General features: G+C 42.6%; 1 protein-coding gene across 3 annotated transcripts; it reads right to left on the reverse strand.

Moving 5' to 3' along the window:
• Positions 1–7026: 7026 nt before the first annotated feature.
• Positions 7027–20497, reverse strand: Hus1-like (Hus1-like checkpoint clamp component). 3 transcript variants are annotated; one of them, XM_055071272.2, is made up of 9 exons: positions 20381–20497; positions 20115–20242; positions 19852–20028; positions 19632–19739; positions 19019–19093; positions 17225–17324; positions 12029–12136; positions 11623–11664; positions 7027–7143 (listed from the first exon to the last, which is right to left on the reverse strand). In XM_055071272.2, the coding sequence occupies exons 1-8, from the start codon at positions 20430–20432 to the stop codon at positions 11642–11644; spliced, it is 771 nt and encodes a 256-aa protein (XP_054927247.1). In that variant the 5' UTR covers positions 20433–20497; the 3' UTR covers positions 7027–7143; positions 11623–11641. The 3 variants fall into 3 exon arrangements, with proteins under 3 accessions (XP_054927247.1, XP_050035125.1, XP_054927248.1); XM_050179168.3 differs by lacking the exon at positions 11623–11664; XM_055071273.2 differs by lacking the exons at positions 7027–7143; positions 11623–11664 and adding an exon at positions 8480–8687.
• Between the last annotated feature and the right edge of the window lie 16 nt (positions 20498–20513).

The following is a 20513-nucleotide window of genomic DNA, read 5'->3' on the forward strand; positions in this document are numbered from 1 at the left end:
CATATTTAGTGGAAGTTTGATGGTGCATATTTCGAAACCAATGCTGTCTTTAGAATTCGTTCCAACTGGATATGCCTCGCCAACTCACCGGCTACAATTTGTAAATTGCAATATGAGCTGTAAAGTAATTTAAGTAGTAAAATGAAGTACTAGTAGGAACTTATCGTAAAGCTTTATTTAACCAATTGTGTATTTCAAATTATTGTGCTAGTAATATCCACCTCTACGAGAAACCGAGTTAAAATTCGAATTACCGTACTTTACGGTGTACAAGTCTAGTTCAGTCTTTTTTTTTTTCCTTTTTTTTTTTCAGAACTGTCACCAGTGCGTCTTATATGTGCATAAAATCATGCGTTTTGAAGCCAGTCGTCCCAACATAGCTAGTTCGAGACATTAAAAAAAGCTATGCTGCTACTTTCTGCATCATAATGAATTCCGCGCAATTTCCCTTTGAAAACTGAAACTGGGCTAAGGAAGAGCACTACTGTCATGCCTTTCGCTGCCACCTTTGAGTGATGTGGCATTTGCGCTTCACCGTCAAGCAAGCATGAAGCAACCATCCTTATAGAGCCGCAATCTTTCACATGCTGTCTTCTTTTGGGCAGAGCACGTGGGCTGATCACGCCTGCTCAATATTGCCAGTAATCTTACTCAAGGTCACGGTTAATACTGTGTGACCACACTGATCCATCACTGACGGTGTCCTGGATGAGAGGGGGAAAAGAAACTCGACTCTCAGCTCACCTGCTTGAGGTCACAACAAAGTGGCAGCAAGCAGCCACACAAGTGCCAACGTGCTGACCAAGTTAAAATAGGTGCGTCTTGTATACCAGTACAACTTGTATACAAATCTTTTCGAAACTCTCGAAAATTGTGTGTGTGTGGGGGGGGGGGGGGGTGCAAGTTATACACCGGAATGTACGGTATACTATCTGCCACAGATAATTTTTAATAAAAGTTCTGTATGGCCTAAAAAAATTCCTAGTACATTCATTGAACTAATGGATCAGTTGTAAGTTGGCGCCACTATTGCCTCTGCTTCTTTAAGTGCATCGTCTGCTGTGCCATGTGGCCACTACGAAACATTTTCATTTGTTTTTCAGTCAAAAATAACCTTTAGCCATGCCATCTAGGCAATCATGCAGTAATAGATTTTCACTGGATGCAAAATATTAGGCTGAAAGCAAAATAAAATTTGGCTTGTGTGTGTGTGACAACTTTATTAATTATCCTGCAATTGATGGCCTAGGTCTAGGCCACGCTGGGGGTAGCAGAGAGATCCTGTCTCTCGGTAGCCTCCTGGGCTTGCTGGATGGCCCAAAGTTGGTCCTGAAGACCTGAGCTAGTCAGTGTGGCTCTCCACCACGCTCTAGTTCATCCGGTGAGGATTGCAATTCTCCTCTGAACTATTGCACAATCCCAGAGTATACACTCTAGGATGGCTCCTCTATCATCACATAATTTACATTTGACATCAGGGTATAATTCCGGAAACATGCGGTTAAGGTGTACCGAGTTCGTGTAAGTTCTGGTTTAAATACGCCTCCAGTCAACTGCCTGAAACGTATCCAATTTTGGGCTAGGAGGTGGATATATACACCTCAACTTTCTATAGAATTGAGTAATGTCACTGAATGAGAAGAGTCTATCCCTATCCTTCCATTCCATCTCCTCCTCAGTCGGAGCCTTTCCCTTTCCCTCCCCCCCACCTTATCGGGTGCGGTTAATTAGTCCTCGCGCATCACGGTGGGCAAACTCGTTAAAGTTTGGGGTGGTGGTGGATTCGCACGTTGTATGGGCTGGAAACCAGATGATTTTCTTGTCGTGAAATTCCTCACATGATATGAGTTTAGCTTTACTGCTTAGAATTCTTGCAGCCTCAGCTGATATCCGTCCTCTGGTGTAATTTCGTATAGCCGATTGAGAGTCTCTAATTATGTATCTATATTTGGGAGGAGCGATGGCAACTTCCTCCGCAACCTCAGATACTCTGGTTTTGATTGAGCACGTGTGTATGCTTTTTTGCTTTGTATTAATTACTACTGCTGTAAATGCTTGCTGATTTGAATACTCCGCGGTGTCCACAAATAGCGCTTCCTTGTCATTGCCATACTGTTTGAGTAGAGCTTTAGCTCTGCTCGTTCTCCAGCCTGATTGAATTCCGGGTGCATACTCCAGCCTGATTGAATTCCGGGGTAAATTTGGGATTTGAATCCTGCTTCTAATCTCTCTGGCCAATGCAACCTTGTGTCCTTGCTGGTTATGGTAATTAATTCGTAATATCTTGAGTATGCTTCTGCCAGTCCGGGTGCTGGCAAGCTTTTCCAACTGAGCTATCTTCTCAGCTTCAATCAATTCTTCTAAGGTGTTATGCATGCCCAGCTTCATTAATCTCTCAGTACTGGTGCTTTCGGGTAAGCCTATGACCTGCTTAAAAGCTTTCCTTATGAGTGTATTGATTTTGTCCTTTTCTGCCTTGTACCAGTTAAGGTATGCAGCTACGTAAATGATGTGGCTTAGAGCAAAAGAGTGAATGAGTCTAACAATGCTAGCCTACTTCATTCCCCGATATCTGTTTGTGATTCTCCTGATCAACCTAATGGCATTAGTAACCTTGGTAACGAGCTTTCCAAGAGTTTTGTCGTTAGTTCCCTTCGATTCAATGTTGAGTCCCAGGACCCTAATTTGTTTAACAATGGGGATGGCGCCACCATTCTTTGTATGAATCTGTATCTCCTCGTACTCTCTCTCCTTGATGTATCCCTTGGGCGGCCTGACCTTGAGGGTAGGTCTGTAAAGGAAAAGCTCTGATTTCTCTGGAAAGCGTTCAAGCCCAGTGCCTGTAAGGTACTCCATCACTTTATCTACCGCTTCCTGTAATTTCTATTCTATCTCTCCATCACTGCCTTGCGAGATCCACATGGTAATATCATCCGTGTATAAGGAGTGATTGATTCCTTCGATGTCCTCGAGCTTTTACGACAATCCTAACCTAATGAGGTTAAAGAGCATGGGCGATATCACGGAGCCCTGAGGCGTACCCAAACTGCCCATGTCCCTGACCTCAGACTCGAGTTCCCCCATGGTGAGGGTAGACTTCGTATTTGTTAACAAGTCTCGAATGTAATTGTATGCCCTTTCTCCTAGGTCTAGGTTGCTGACCCGATTGAGAATGGCTGAATTTGCTGCTTTGTCAAATGCTTTCTTAAGATCCAACCCTAATATAGCTCTGGTGGACCTCGCTTTACTGCCTAGCACTAGCTGCTTGATTTGCAGCATAACGTCCCGAGTGGAAAGTCCAGCCCGAAAGCCCAACATAGTATTTGGATATATTTAGTTTTCTTCGAGGTAATTGTTTAATCTGATAAGGAATGCAAGCTCCATAAGCTTTCCTGTGCCAGAGGTGAGAGATATCGGCCGTAGATTTGCTATATTAATTGGTTTGCCGGGTTAAGGAATAAGTATAACCTGTGCTTCCTTCCACTGTTGTGGTATGGCGCCCTTGGCCTAGCATTCATTTATGTATTCCGTAATAATCTCTATTGCCTGATCATCCAGGTTTCTTAGCATCTTGTTATTAATCTCGTTTGGCCCCGGGGCCGATTTCGTATTGAGTTTTTGCAGCACTGCTCTAATCTCTTGTATAGTGAAGTCCTCATCTAAGGTCTCGTTAGGCTTTCCCTCATACCGCCCATGCTCGACGATTGGCTTGGGGGCGCCCTTTGTGCCCGTGCAGAAGCTTTCGCTAATTATGTTTTTGACCTATCCTGGGATTGTCTGAATCTAGCAGGTATTTGAGTATACGCTTTGGCCAAAAATATTACTTCATGTGCTATACCACACAAGAGAGTTCAATTTTAGCTCTACAATTTTACTCGCACTTCATCTAACATGTGGCTCTCATTTTGAAGCAATGTGATTTGTTCACGCCAGAAAAATGCGTTTACCACTAATAAACTCGCTGAAATCCAGACTTGCGCATCTTACAATGTCCATTCAGAGAAAAGGCAGAAAAGGCCAGCAATCAATATGTACTCCTGAGGGGTAGATTATGCCCAATTCGAAGAAATTCAATGGACCTGCCATGTAAGCCACCCACTGCGATGTGTAATGAAAGAGTTGTGGCTGTGCATAATTCACTCTGTAAGCCAGTGCTGCCTAAAGACAAAGGCAAAGCCGCATAGTGAAATGGCAGCCTAACTGTTTAGAGCCACATTACCAGAGTCTCTAAATTAATTAGTTTTATTGTATTCACCTTTACCATCACTTTTCACTTTGTCCAGCTGAAAAGGGATAGTTGCACAAGATAACATGAAGGAAGCAGACTGGGAAATGAATTTGTGAGGCATTACTGTAGTGGCACAACTACTGCCAATGCAGGAGACTACTTACAGCAGCTACTCTTGTAAGGCAAACTCTCTTAACATTGAATGAGCAGAAACATCTATTCGACACAACAATCTGTATTCCTAAAAACCTGATGGTCTCTTAGTGGTATCCGGCTTTCAAAGCAAAATAGCATTGCAGCGTTCCTGCAAAGATGCATGTCACTTCAGGAGGGAAAAAGTTTGGGCATGTTGGCAATTAATCGTTATACAGAATACATAGCACAGAAAGAACAAAGGACAGGTCAAGACAGGACTTGCACTGACTTTCAACTAAGGTTTTATGACTTAGTACTGATCTTTTACTAAGGTTCTGCAGATTTATATGTGTGTATATATATGCTCAGGATCCGCAATAAAACCTTAGTTGAAAGTCGGTGCTTTTCCTGTCTCAACCAGTCCTTTGTTATTTCTGCGCTATGTATTCTGTATAACAATGCATGTCACCGCTTTTCCAAAGTCTTGCAGGTAGCCTTTGCCAACAAACTTGTACCACTGTAGTTGCACAGGTGTAATAAACGTGATTTTCAGTTACAGCATTTCCACTCAGACTAAATACTTAACGCCAGCAGGGTGTCTACCAAGTTGACATCTTCAAATTTCCTGAGTTTTTCAGGTTTTCCCTGAGCGACACAGAACTTTATTTTATGTCATGACAGGCTGACACCACGTCGCCCAATGCTGTCACTCAAGTAAGCATATTAAAAAAATTAAAAAAAGAAACTTAATCCAGTTTGAATAGTAAGGAGCAGTGTTTATGTTATTCGAAATAGAAAACTGAAGGTAGGAGATAGTAAAATGCACAGCAAATAAAATATTTTCGAAAAAGAAAAATGATAAAGCCTATTGTAAATCGAGTCGAGCACTTTCATATACGAATAAAAAGATGTATACAGAAGCAAAAATTTTCGAAAATGAGCTATTTCTATCAAATGATAGCAAGATCAATGGTATTAGGCCCAAACTTTTTCACAAGTGAGATTTTCTCAGCAGTTGGAAAGTCAACCTCAACTGTCCTCACATATGCTTAGCCCACGCACAATGCCTCCGTTTCGTGCTTCACTGCTTTCAAGAGTGTATTTTGGTTTGGATGAGCGTCACCTGCATCTCTGCGTCAGCCAACACTTAGCTTTTTGAGCTCAAGCTCCTTTAAACAAGAGCTGGCACAGTTCCTTTCCTCATCATTCCTCAATGCGGCGGTCATTTCTGTTCTTGTCCTCGTTCCGCCGCACGTTCGACCCACGGACCATTTGAAGCGTCCTCTTGGTCAGTTGTACAATCAACGTCCGATTTTCGGTACTCCCTAGCGGCCCCGAAAACGTCCGAAAAATCAGATCGGGCAGTCCGAAAAAATGAACGCATGTCTTTTATGTCCTTAAAGGCTCAAATCCCTCAGGCACGTCCGAAAAAGCTCTGAAGGCCTGCCAGTACACTTATTAGGCATATCGGTGCTCGTACTGTGACAGGAGACGGCGGGTGCAGGCGTGTATAATTATGGAATATGTACTCTGTCCCATGGCAATTGCTTCTTCCCACGCTTGTCAAGCTTCACCGCACTACTTCACGTACGCTTCACCGCGGAACATTGCTGTGCTGAAGCGAAGCTGCCTTTCAGGAACCGGCATTATGCAACGCCCCATGCTTTCTAAGCTTAGAAGCCAATCGCGAGGATTACAGAGGCGGAGTCGGTGCCATTACTGACAGCGGCGAATTCTTCCAATGAAAAGCATGGCTACGGCTGCCAGCAGATCTGCGTGCGAGAGCGCTGGTTCGAGGCGGCGAGATAATGAAAACGGCGGTGTTGGTTTCGATTAATGCCGCGGCAGAAAGTCCGGAAAATCGGACAGCGAAGGGTTCTTGCGTCTCAAATTACAGATGTTCTTATACATTGACTCGATGGGGAACCTAGTGGTGCCGCGAAATCGTCCGCATTATCGGGCATCTCACAAAAATCGGGCGTCCGGAAAATCTCAAGCCGGAAACTCCTCCAGCCGAAGACACGGCCTCAAAGAAAATTCGTTACGATTCCTCTTGTTTTACTCGAGCCAGCAGTAGGGAGACTTTCGTTCCCTTTCAATAAAATGACAGCTAAGTTTCCCTGATTGAAGCACAAATTCCTTGAGTTTTCGCAAAGTTTTTCCAGACTTCAATATCCCTGAGAATTCCCTGTTTTCCTGGTTGGTAGACACCCTGCGCCAGTCACTATGCAAAAAATGGGAGGCGTGCAGACAGGACACAAAAGAAGAGAAGTGGACAACATGAACGCCACATTCATGTTGTCCACTTCTCTTCTTCTATGTCCTGTCTGCACGCCTCCCCTTTCTTGCATAATGAATCCTTACCAACTAGCTCAGCTTTCTGTCGTTCTAAACCAGTCACTATGTTGGCTACAATAACTACATACAGCAATTACTTCATATGCCTTGTAAGCAAACATAACTGTGTTATGCTATAAGTGAGCTTAGAATACCTGTATAACTAGGGTATCATGCACTGTATCACCGCATTCTGGAGAACTTTGCCAGTGTCAATTGGCCATCCAACTGTAATGCGAGTTTTTGTGTTACTGCACACCAAAAATAGGCATAAACAGTTGTAAGTTGAGATGTGTAAATAACTAGAAAAAGCAACAGGTAGCATGTGACGGAAAAACAGTACAATCTTTGCTTTGCCTAGCTATACACGCATGGTAGTAAGTACTGCAAGGAACCGTAGTCATGGTTGAAAGTGATGTGGCACAACTTCTTGTGTGCAATTTCTGAAAGCAGAGGAAAACATGGGAATGGCACTTAAAGAGCCTGCAAATGCACCACAAGAATAGATACAGATGTGGCACAATAAGTTACTAATATTATGTACACAATCTTCATAACATTGCATGATCTGAAGGGAAAATGCAAGTATTATTCATAATTTACTGCTACAACCCACTTAAGTATACAGTATTTGTATAAATGTAACACAAGGTTTCTTTAGAACTTTCCAGCCTCAGAACGCACCTAGGGTTTGTGACATGTATAATTGTAATATATATTTTTTTCCTTTTGGGAGAAGCTGAAAGTCTCCCCTCGCATTATATTTGTGGTCATGTTATTTACGTACAAGTATGGTAGTTAACAGAAAGGGCAGCTTTCACTACTCACACTTCGTCTTATGCCGGTTGGTGCATTCATTTTGGTGGTACTAGTGACACCTCTTCTATCACATATTTTTTACTTTCTTTCCCATTTGTAATACTGCTTCCATCACAGCCAACTGGTTTACAAGGCCTCAATTAGGGCATCCTGCCAAACACATCACTAGGGCTGATTTGTAGTAGAATACACGCAATTAATAAACTGCTCTAGCTTGACGTCACTTATGGTACACTCTGCTCACATTCTGTGTGCTCAAGCAATGCAATAACTGCTTTGAACTTGAGTTTGTGATAACTGCATTGCAAGGACTTCAGCAGTGCACGATCACCTAGGCTGCGATGTTCAAACAAAGCCAACAGGTTGCATTATCACATTTGCTCAGTATTTAGCTTGGCAGTAGAGTGAGATTATGGCTAGATGCACTGCTTCGTAGCACAACAAAGGACAGGTTAACTACAAGGTGGCACAGGTATACCTGCCAACCTATGAACGCGAAAATTCGTAAATATCCAGTGATCATGGTATGTGGGAGGGGGAGGTGGAACACATCTTTGGATGCAGCACGCAAGCAGCATCAGAGTTACAACAGGAGATACTGACAAGCAGTGCAATGTTTTCTGATCACGGTGACATTATCAGCGATTTTGCTGTGGCCTATTTCACCTGCTTTAGGAACATTTTCGAGTAAACTTGCCCAGATCAAGTGCTCTATGATTTATGTTCGCCTGGTGCATGCAGCCACAAGAGGGTGGCACACGTACCATCACAATTTTTTGCATGCATATTGTAATGTCGCACCATGCCCATCTTTCAAGAGCTTTAAATCATTTTCATCAACAGAATTTATCTTTTGTAAAACGTTACTAAAAATTCAGGGATGTTGGCAAGTATGCACAGACAAAGTGATGCACGAACTCACATGTGGCTTATGTACAGAATTCAGAAGACAGAAAAAAATTTAAGGAAAGCAATGCCCAACACACAGATTGAACTTTATTATCTGTCCTTTTTTACACTACAAAGTAGAACATCTAGCCATTATGTTCCACCAAATAGGCCCCATCACAGCATTACTAGCAAAGTGAGGGCAGTATTCTGGTTTCTGCTGCTGGCATGAGCGTTGTGTACAAGCACAGTCTGGTTTCTGCTGAGAGTCATGGTACACCTGTTAGGATACATGTGTCTGAGCAAAGTGGATCATAAATAATAAGCTAAAACTGCCTACCGTCACCTACAAGCACTGCCCACCTAAGACTCATGTCACAAAAGCAAGTTGATAACATTTCTCAAGTGATATGACAGTGATATACCAAAAGTGATTGTATGGGAATACAGTCCCTGTATACAGCACCTGTACCAAAAATATTGACAGATTGTTTATACTTATTGCGGTGACCATTTTTCACAGTCTAACTAGTTTACGAAGTTACCGCTCAGAGCAAAACATGCCTACATGTATCCAAAATTTCAAAAACATCACCGATTCTATAGTGAAAGAATTTTGCCTAATCAGATCGCGTAAGCGATGATAACAAGTGTGTACATGTACATTCTGGAACATACACAAGCACCATTGATCATGCTGGAATGTACGATGACTCCTGCATAAATATCTGACACAATTCACCCGTAAATCAGATTTCAACAACCAACGACTGTGCTCACCACTATCTTTGTGCCTTGAGTGTTGCTTGTTTGTGTGGAGCACAAGTTCCCCCAATAAGGAGTTAAATTTTTTACTGGCACTTTTGGCAGTTTTATTTTTACCATCACTACAGGATGACAATATAAACTGTCTTAAGGAGTGAAAAAGCAGCAGGGCATGTTGACTGTTGAAGGAAACCATTGTTTAGCCTAATAACCTTGAAGGAAACTGCTGTTATCCCAATGCATTTCTTGACTCCCATGCCACTCTATATGCATGAACTGCTTCATTCTTAGCCAGTAGCCATTATTATTTTCAGTTCAGGTTAAGTTCACATTCAGGCATGTTCTAAAAATACCATTACTTGGTGAAATACCACCAAACAGAAAGGAAACCAGAAAACACCATAGGGAAGAAACAAAGTGACAGGAATGGTGTTGTTGTCTCTTTGTTCCTCATGTTTTTCTTTTTTCTGTTTTCCTTCCTGTTTGCTGACATGTACAACATGTACTAACTCAGCCAACAAATTGAGCCACTCATATGAACCAAGTATACTAATATGGGTTCAGGTTTGGTTTGAGCCAGAATGCCAGTATGGATTTGGTTCAACAACTTAAACTCCAGTCATGGCTCAACTGAATATGCCATTTGGTCCTGTAGCCAGACAGGAGCTTCTTGCACCAGCTTGATAGCATGCCTTAACCCGCCTTTTTCATAGCGCGACGGCGCATGCACCCTGCCCTGGCAGATTAGTCGCGAAATGTTTTGGAAGGGTCGTGCGCGGCACGCGAAGAAGTCCCCTGAAAAAAAAAATGATCGCTCGGTCACGCACCGCTGCACACACTCGTGCCATGTACCACATTGGAACTCCACTGGTAGCTCGACATCGTTGTGGTGCCGAAAACGTGCGTAGCGTAAGACTGCAACTCAACTTTAAAACAGAAAGTGGCCAACGCTTCGTCCAAGTGGTTCGAACTGCACCGTGAGCCAGGTAGTTGCCGCCTTTCATCGATGGCTAGCATATTTAACGAAAAACCCGTGCGTTACACTTGCGCGACACTTAAAAACATTATGTTGCTGATGAAGTCTTTTTGCAGCGTCGGTCCTCACTTGCTGGCTGTGGCAGCATGTGCCTGACTTGACGTATTAAAACACAATAACACTGGGTCGATACGAGATTGACAAGACCCTTACGTCAACGATTGACCTATTCAGTGCAGTGCGTCGCTGAAAGCATTTTATCATACCAGGCCGACAACGACGCAACTGGTGAGCACGAGTTGTCACATTGCGACAGGCTTTCTTGTCGACGGCACTGACAAAATCAGTGTGCCGACCATCGTTCAACCAAACTCTGTGCGATCGGCCATCGAACTGAGAATGCGATAGCAACAGCGCCTTTGTTTGTATGTATAATTAATCGTGCTCAACGTAAGTCAGAACATGCCTACAAAGTTTAAATGCACAAGCTTCAACTTTCTTAAGCCGTGCACATGAAGTTTGAGCCAGTGTTGATGCTGTTGAGCGGAGGTTAACATCATGCACCCATTACCGGCGGACTTGAAGTGAAATGTAAGCAGTTAGAACTAAGGAAACTACTTTTTATATTTCAGTTCTTTCCTTAGCGATTTGAAATGAACTACACTTCACTTTGCACGGCACATACACAATAAGCGGCAAGCGGCGACACAGCACTGTGCCAACATCTGTACGTCACCATACCGTACGGTAGGATGCTCGTCGCATTCGGTGGGTCTGTATGTGTTGTTATGCTGACACATTTCTCAATTAAAGATATGTACTGTTTACTTCTGCGTCAAACAAGAAACAAGAGACGGTGCATTTGGTATACAGCAGCATAAACAACCATCTCGCTCAGTTATACCAACGGTATCAGTGATGATATCCGCGTTTTCGCGAAAGAACAATAGAGCACTTAATTTATGCGAGCACAGTTTTCTCTAATAACGTTTTATAGCATGCGCAAACTGTATGATGGAGTTAAAGAAAAGTGAGAATCAGAAATAAATTAACAGCCCGTAATATGTTATCTGGATCACAGTTGCCGTTGTTTAAGTGGTTCGGCGGCTCATTTTGACTCGTCTCAGGGTGGATCAACACATATGCACATATATGTATGTTTTGCTATGTTTTGACATTATTTCATATCAGCGATGCATCTTTCCCACATTATTTGACGCTATGAATGGTCTGTGTCAGTAGATGTCGATGTAAACCAGTGCACCGCTTTGATAAATCTGGCACGGAAGGCTGCGCTCGAAGACTCCTTGAATTTGCGAAATATCTAAATAATCTTTAAAAAGAACATAAAAAGCGAGCTCCAAGTGCAGAAATCAGCGACAACAAACTCCAAGGCAGCCGTGTCGGCAAAGGGAGCTCAGCGTGCCTTTATAGGCCGCACTGTTTGCACAACAGCGCACTCAGGCCTGCTCACCCAGTAGTCACAGAGTGCTTCATGGCTTCAAGGAACAACATTCTGTCCAGGAGAATCCATTAATAATGATTCACGATCCACGAAATGCACAACTGACACACACTCAATGTGGGCGCATGCACACGAATCAATCGGCAAAAGCCCCGGCACCCTTCCAAAACGTTTCTAGCAGCATGAGGCAGAGGGAAGCACAGGAAAATGAAAAAGGCAGATTGAATCAAGCTCACTTCTTTCTTTGCCCAATTGGTGCCTAATTCCAGACAACACTGTCCCTTCCATCATAGTGTCCCCTTACGTCTTCTATGGCGGTCATGGCCTTCACAATACATAACTACTTAGCTTTTTTTTTTCTGCGTGTATGCCGTTTTAGAAGCTGAATTGACACATAAGAAACAGCTGAACTTACTGCATGTAACCTGTCTTGGATTCAGCTGCTGTGCCAAAAGCACTGGCACCAATTTTCGCAAATCAATGCGAGCTTCGTAAACACCATCGTGAGAAACGGTGCCATCACCTGTAAGGCAGAGATCAACTAATGATGCCACTTTGATGTCAGTGCAGCTGTAAAAACTTTAGCAGGTTAAAGGGACCAGTGAGTATAAATGTTTATTGTAATCATACAGTAAAATACAAGTCAGAGGCTCCATGAATAAGCAAACTAGCCTGCGTACAAGCTGAAGTAGACTAATCTTGCATTGTTCAGAGCATATATGCATCTCTCCTGTCGGTAGACTTCACCTGCTTCTCATTGTGCGAGTCGCGAGAACTGGGCGAGTTGGAGTTCTCACCTAACTTAGGCTCAAGGCAACAGCGAATTGAATTTCAAGGACAGCCCACCACCTTTAATAAAGCATTTTCTCCTAATCTTCTGAGTCACATCACCTGGTCGTTCATTGCAATACATAAGCCTGTTTATCAACATGAGAAAAAAAAAAAAGACAGAAGAACTGTGTGCCTACAACCAAAGATAAACAAAAATTAAATTATGGAGTTTTACGTGCCAAAACTACTATGTATCTGATTATGATGCACACTGTACTGAGGGGCTCGAGAAATTTGCACCACCTGGGGACGTATACTGTAGGAGCCTATTACGTGGACTCTTACAGAATACCCCACTCCCCTGGAGTTCTTTAATGTGCACCTAAACTTAAGTACACAGGTGTTTTCGCATTTCATCATCATCATCATCAGCCTAGTTACGCCCACTGCAGGGCAAAGGCCTCTCCCATACTTCTCCAACTACCCCGGTCATGTGCTAATTGTGGCCATGTTGTCCCTGCAAACGTCTTAATGTCATCTGCCCACCTAACTTTCTGCCGCCCCCTACTATGCTTCCCTTCCCTTGGAATCCAGTCCGTAACCCTTAATGATCATCGGTTATCTTCCCTCCTCATTACATGTCCGGCTCATGCCCATTTCTTTTTCTTGATTTCAACTAAGATGTCATTTATCCGCGTTTGTTCCCTCACCCAATCTGCTCTTTTCTTATCCCTTAACGTTACACCTATCATTTTTCTTTCCATAGCTCGTTGCGTCGTCCTCAATTTCAGCAGAACCCTTTTCGTAAGCCTCCAGGTTTCTGCCCCGTAGGTGAGTACTGGTAAGACACAGCTGTTATACACTTTCCTCTTGAGGGATAGTGGCAACCTGCTGTTCATGATTTGAGAATGCCTGCCAAACGCACCCCAGCCCATTCTTATTCTTCTGGTTATTTCAGTCTCATGATCCGGATCCGTGGTCACTACCTGCCCTAAGTAGATGTATTCCCTTACCACTTCCAGTGCTTCGCTACCTATCTTAAACTGCTGCTCTCTTCCGAGACTGTTAAACAATACTTTAGTTTTCTGTAGATTAATTTTCAGACCCACCCTTCTGCTTTGCCTCTCCAGGTCAGTGAGCATGCATTGCAATTGGTCTCCTGAGTTACTAAGCAAGGCAATATCATCCGCGAATCGCAAGTTGCTAAGGTATTCTCCATCAACCTTTATCCCCAATTCTTCCCACTCCAGGTCTCTGAATACCTCCTATAAGCATGCTGTGAATAGCATTGGAGATATCGTATCTCCCTGTCTGACGCCTTTCTTTATTGGGATTTTGTTGCTTTCTTTGTGGAGGATTACGGTGGCTGTGGAACCGCTATACATAGCTTCTAGCATCTTTACATATGGCTCATCTACACCCTGATTCCGTAGTGCCTTCATGACTGCTGAGGTTTCGACTGAATCAAATGCTTTTTCGTAATCAATGAAGGCTATATATAAGGGTTGGTTATATTCCGCACATTTCTCTATCACCTGATTGATAGTGTGAATATGGTCTATTGTTGAGTAGCCTTTACGGAATCCTGCCTGGTTCTTTGGTTGACAGAAGTCTAAGGTATTCCCGATTCTATTTGCGATTACCTTAGTAAATACTTTGTAGGCAACGGACAGTAAGCTGATCGGTCTATAATTTTTCAAGTCATTGGCGTCTCCTTTCTTATGGATTACGATTATGTTAGCGTTCTTCCAAGATTCCGGTACGTTCGAGGTCATGAGGCATTGTGTATATAGGGCGGCCAATCTTTCTAGGACAGTGTTCCCACCATCCTTCAACAAATCTGCTGTTACCTGATCCTCCCCAGCCGCCTTCCCCCTTTGCATAGCTCCCAAGGCGTTCTTTACCTCTTCCGGTGTTACTTGTGGGATTTCAAGTTCCTCTAGACTATTCTCTCTCACCTTATCGTCGTGGGTGTTACTGGTACTGTATAAATCTCTATAAAACTCTTCAGCCACTTGAACTATTTCATCCATATTAGTAACGATATTGCCGGCTTTGTCTCTTAACGCACACATCTGATTCTTGCCTATTCCTAGTTTCTTCTTTACTGCTTTTAGGCTTCCTCCGTTCCTGAGAGCCTGTTCAATTCTATCCATATTATAGTTCCTTATGTCCACTGTCTTACGCTTGTTGATTAACTTAGAGAGTTCTGCCAGTTCTATTCTAGCTGTAGGGTTAGAGGCTTTCATACATTGGCGTTTCTTGATCAGATCTTTCGTCTCCTGCGATAGCTTACTGGTTTCCTGTTTAACGGCGTTACCACCAACTTCTATTGCACACTCCTTAATGATGCCCATAAGATTGTCGTTCATTGCTTCAACACTATGGTCCTCTTCCTGGGTTAAAGCCGAATACCTGTTCTGTAGCTTGATCCGGAATTCCTCTAATTTCCCTCTTACCGCTAACTCATTGATTGGCTTCTTATGTACCAGTTTCTTCCGTTCCCTCCTCAAGTACACTAGTCAAGTCAAGGCTAATTCGAGTTCTTACCATCCTATGGTCACTGCAGCGCACCTTGCCGAGCACGTCTACATTTTGTATGATGCCAGGGTTCGCGCAGAGTATGAAGTCGATTTCATTTCTAGTCTCACCATTCGGGCTCCTCCACGTCCACTTTCAGCTAACCCGCTTGCGGAAAAAGGTATTCATTATCCGCATATTATTCTGTTCTGCAAACTCTACTAATAACTCTCCTCTGCTATTCCTAGAGCCTATGCCATATTCCCCCACTGACTTGTCTCCGGCCTGCTTCTTGCCTACCCTGGCATTGAAATCACCCATCAGTATACTGTATTTTGTTTTGACTTTACCCATCGCCGATTCCACGTCTTCATAGAAGCTTTCGACTTCCTGGTCATCATGACTAGATGTAGGGGCGTAGACCTGTACAACCTTCATTTTGTACCTCTTATTAAGTTTCACAACAAGACATGCCACCCTCTCGTTAATGCTATAGAATTCCTGTATGTTACCAGCTATGTTCTTATTAATCAGGAATCTGACTCCTAGTTCTCGTCTCTCTGCTAAGCCCCGGTAGCACAGGACGTGCCCGCTTTTTAGCACTGTATATGTTTCTTTTGGCCTCCTAACTTCACTGAGCCCTATTATATCCCATTTACTGCCCTCTAATTCCTCCAATAGCACTGCTAGACTCGCCTCACTAGATAACGTTCTAGCGTTAAACGTTGCCAGGGTCATATTCCAATGGCCCCACCGAAACACGGCCACCGTGGCCAGGATTCAATCCCACGACCTCGTGCTTAGCAGCCCAACACCACAGCCACTAAGCAACCACAGCGGGTTGCAACCAAAGTTGTCATTCAGTATGCTAAGAAGGGCTAATGAAATCTTATCTTCATCATGCTGACAACTCCATCTTTGAAGTAACTTTGCATTGTTCGCACTCGAGAAAATGTGCAAGCCAAAATTAACATAGAATCTTGCAACATTCTTCTAGCAAAGGTAATGTGAGCAATGCTCAATTAATGCTTGCACACAGCAATACAACCAATGATACCAGAAAAGCATTCAACAGATATAAAAACGATTACAAGAAAATAACATTGTATATTTTTTTATTCTTTAACAGTTAAAAATGTCACAACACCACAACATGATGTGGCACCACATAATAAGATGGCTATCAATGTCTTCTTTTTTTTCCATGTTCAGCTGCAGCTACTAATGAGTAAGGTATTCTGCCTTAGCAGGGGCAGTCGCTCAAATTTCATGTGACTTCACTGGAGGCTGCAGTTAGCACAGGTGTGTACGACAAGGCAAAATAAGTACACTAAGTCACACCACACGTAAATAACCATGAAACTGGCCCGGCACCTCATAACACTGCCAGTAAATGTTTCAACGACAAAACAGTCCAAGCGAAGAACGCTGGCAGGTTAGCTGTTCTTTATTTTTTCTTATTACGCATCTCCAACATCCAAATTTTAGGCAAATACTTAAGATCATAATGCCATGACCGAGAATGTGTTGATGTTCTAAACAAGGATACTTTTATCAGTAAAGCTTACATGAACATGCTTTAAGGTACCTCACTAGGCCCTACAAAAATTTTAGCTTAACCTCAGATGTTGTAAAGCGTCATCAGAGAGCATTCTACTGCAAGGATTCTGAAAAGGATTAGCAATAGCAGAGACAGAAGCAAATGAAATGTGAGCTAATGGTGTGATGAGGCAAGCTGAGCAGAGGTGGCAGCATTGCTGTTTGAGTGTAAATGTGGGTGGGAAATTCAGAACATGCAGACCGGTTTAGTGGCCCTAAAGAATAACTGCACACAAACAGATAAATTTAGCCTATGTAGAATTGTGTACATAATGAGCCAAGACTGAAGAAAATGTGTTAACATAAGGGAGCTTCATTCACAAAGGCTGGAGCATAGATAGACAACCTGTTCTGCATCGTGGGAAGGGACTGTTCAAAATCTTATGCTGTCACACAAAATCCAGAGCACTTACGCTAGGCAAGGCTTCAAGGTACCCCATTTCTCCACCATGCCATCACTGATATCATTTGCCAGAAAAACTGTTGAAAGCATACCTTAACATATCCTCATTTTCAAACAAAACTTACATTGATGAAGTTAGTCATAAATATGCTATTTATAACCACCAGACCTTGTGCAATTGGTAATGTATTTTGTCTGAACTGAACCTGATGGAGGTGCCACTGCAGCTTCCCATCACATTTTGCAAATTGTTCATAAACATCAGAACAGATAAGAGCTTCAAGAGCAAAATCTGTGCGATATCTAAATCAGACTTACGAGAAAGAGGGAACTGCAGTCCTTTGAAATGTGTAGTCACAGTGACCATGTCTGTTTGAACAGATACAGTCATTCCATGATCGCTGGAGATTGTTATGGTCTGATATGAAGAAAAAACAAGAAGAAGAAGAAGTAGTTTAATGATTGGAAAATGTAGAGAGGTCAGCTGGAAAATGGAGCATCTGGCCTGCTACTCCACGTAAGGGAAGGGGAAGAAAAAGGGTCACGATAGGGGATCTTTGCAAGGAACTTCCAGTTCAGCCTTTCTTTTTTGACTACATCCACAAGTTTTTATATAGCTGATAATGGCCAACTGTACACTCACTAGCCCTTCAAGCAATGTTAAGCACGACAAACATGTTTAGTATAAACAAATGATACTGAAAGACAAGGATATATATACAATAAGCATTTCTGCACACAAGTTATCTTTAATAAGAGCAAAAGTTATACTAAAACTAAAGCACTTATGCGAGTTCACAACAAAGTTAGCATTCACAGCATAACTTTCTGCGTTAATGCAGAAGGCTATGGTACTAGCCATCAGGACACTGCCACCACTACCAGCTCAGTATCGAAATAAACACTAAGCAAACACACAAATGCACTTTTTATAGCACACATCACAAAAAGCAACTAATAAAAAAAAAACTCGGTGCCCTTCCACTTTGTAAGAAGGGTGACCAGCTAAGCTGTGCATGTGAGCCCCTTAATGGCAAACTGCACCTCTGCCGCAGGTCAGCCTGCATTGCACTATATTCGGGATCCGCGCACGTGTGGGGAGTGCTTAATGCCTGCTTCACCTCCGCCATGGGTCGGTCCAGTATTGCACTATCTTTGGGACCGGCCCACGTATGGGGAGTGCTTAACGCCGGCGTTAACTCTGCCGTGGGTCGACCTGGCATTGCACTATCTTCGGGATGTTTTTTTCTACATGCAGTCACAATAATCAAGAAAGTAGCCCTTAACAGCTTCGCTGTTAGCCCTTAACAGCTTAACAGCTTAGCCCTTAACAGCCCCTGTTAGCCCTTAACAGCTTCACTTAGCCCTTAACAGCTTCGCTGTTAAGGGCTAAGTGAAAACATATGTTTTCATACAAAACATACAAAGTGAAAACATATGTTTTCACTCTGTATTTTTATTGTAATTGTATTTGTACTTTAGTATATAATAAAGTGCTGATACGCCGAGTGGAAACCTTGCACGAATGAAATTTATTGATAGACTTTAAATAAAATTTGGTACACATCTAAAATTAAAAAAAAAACTGAAATACAGCTGAGCATGATTTCCATAGCCCAAGATTGCATGAGGTCAGGAGAAAGAACAATGTACATCCATTTCACTCATGTGATGCAAACTGATCATGCCAGTTGACGTGACGGGCACCAATAGAGGGTGTCCACTGAGAAGCCTTATCAGAGGGAAGCAGAAGTTGCACTTGGCCACATAGAACACTCAGAAGAAAAAAGAAAGAGATCAGATGGACTTGTCAGTCTTGCCACTTAGGATAGCATGACAGTTTCACGACATCAAACAGTTCAAAGAAATGAATCCCCTTGTGACAATCCAGTTATTTGCATTGTACAAATGCCTGACAAGCACTTACAATAAAAGTTATGTGCAGATTTAGGGAGAAATGTAAAACTGACAAATGGCACGCCGGTGTTGTGGTCAAGCCAACACCGTGCGAGAAAAACTGGCTGTGCCTGTGAAAAACCAGCCAAGTGGCAACTCTACTCTAATATCAGAGGCTTAAACATTTAAATATTAAGCATATTTCAGCATTCTTACCGCATATGAACTCAGGTTCTTCATTTTGTCCACAACGTTTTTCATCACCTTTAATGATGGCATGTGGGTAACTATCTGCACAAAATGATAATCATGATGCACTAGTGTAAATGCATTAACACAGCAGCATCTGTTTCTTTTAAAATGACTTAATAACTCTAATGCAGCAAAGGCTTGCAATGCCTAGCTTTCAACTTGAACCTGCTTTGAAACAGGACATTTCATTTCATAATTGAATAACTGTGGCCTACGGAAGGCAAGTCAATAGGGCCTGTAAGGTTCTTTTGAATTACTTAATTAATTAATTAATTAATTAATAAGTAAATAAATAAATGTTGGCTCCAGCTACATTCCTAATGTACGATCACTGTTGGCCACTTGTTCCCCTGCATGTTCATCATTATTGTCCTTATGTGTAAAGCAGTCTTCAGCAAAATTAAATCATACGCACAAACAGTCTGTGTCAATTCATTAGGCAAAAGCAGCTTGCACTATTGCAAAATAAACAGATAACTTGGTTAGTAAACACTTCTGGTAGACGCAGTAGTAGCTGTAGATGCTGAATTATCACTTAAGCACGATTTGTAAGCAGGCATGGAAAAGCAAAACTCACATCGCCTTCTTCCACATCTGGTTGAGCAAAGTTACTCCACAGCCTTCGTGGTATCACGGACACTGGCACGTCGTGAACAACAGTTCGAGATGTTGAGACTAGTGATGGCTGTGAGTGTCAGGACGTACGTAAAACGGGAGTTACAGGCATATTCTTGAGGCTACAATCTCAACCAAAAAAATTAACGGCAGAAATCGTCATCAAAAGTCAGCACTCTTACCAATTCTATTTCGAAACTTAAGCAAGGAGTTTGCCTTTTAGTCAGCTTAACCTTTAGCGACTTCGCAGCTGCTGCTGACTTCAGTGCTTTCACAATGTGGTCAGCGACAACATCGAGATATATCTCGTTAAATTCCTCTGAGACACCTTGCATGTTGTACTCTTGAAACAGGGTTTCCTGGAAATAAATAGCAGAGAAAGCGATGTTTTGCAAGTGTCTAACTGCATATTGTTGAAAGGAATTCAAAACACCACGTAATTTACCTGCGGTATGTCAGCCCAAAGCCACCCGCCGCCGCTTACAGCGTCTTCATTTAGAATGAAGTAGACACAATCCGTAGTGATGCGCAAGGTGACATCCTTAGCTAGTTTAGAAACTGTGTGCACGATTTCTGTAATGTAGAGCAAGGTGCACGATACTCAATACTCGTATATGACACTGACATTTTACCAACAACAAAGGTGCAATGTTGCGAATTATTATAATATTCAACAAATAGCTTGTTCGCAAATATGGCATCGCAACTCACTAGATAGCTGCTGAATGCACACGATGTCTACTATTCGTCCACGAAACTTCATACTTCAAAAGACGCGGACACCTGCGACATGCTCTCTCTGTGGATTGGCTAAGCTTGGACAGAACGCGGCTAGTGCCGTCTC

Source organism: Dermacentor andersoni, chromosome 5, assembly GCF_023375885.2.
Source record: "Dermacentor andersoni chromosome 5, qqDerAnde1_hic_scaffold, whole genome shotgun sequence".
In the NCBI taxonomy this organism is placed as follows: domain Eukaryota; kingdom Metazoa; phylum Arthropoda; class Arachnida; order Ixodida; family Ixodidae; genus Dermacentor; species Dermacentor andersoni.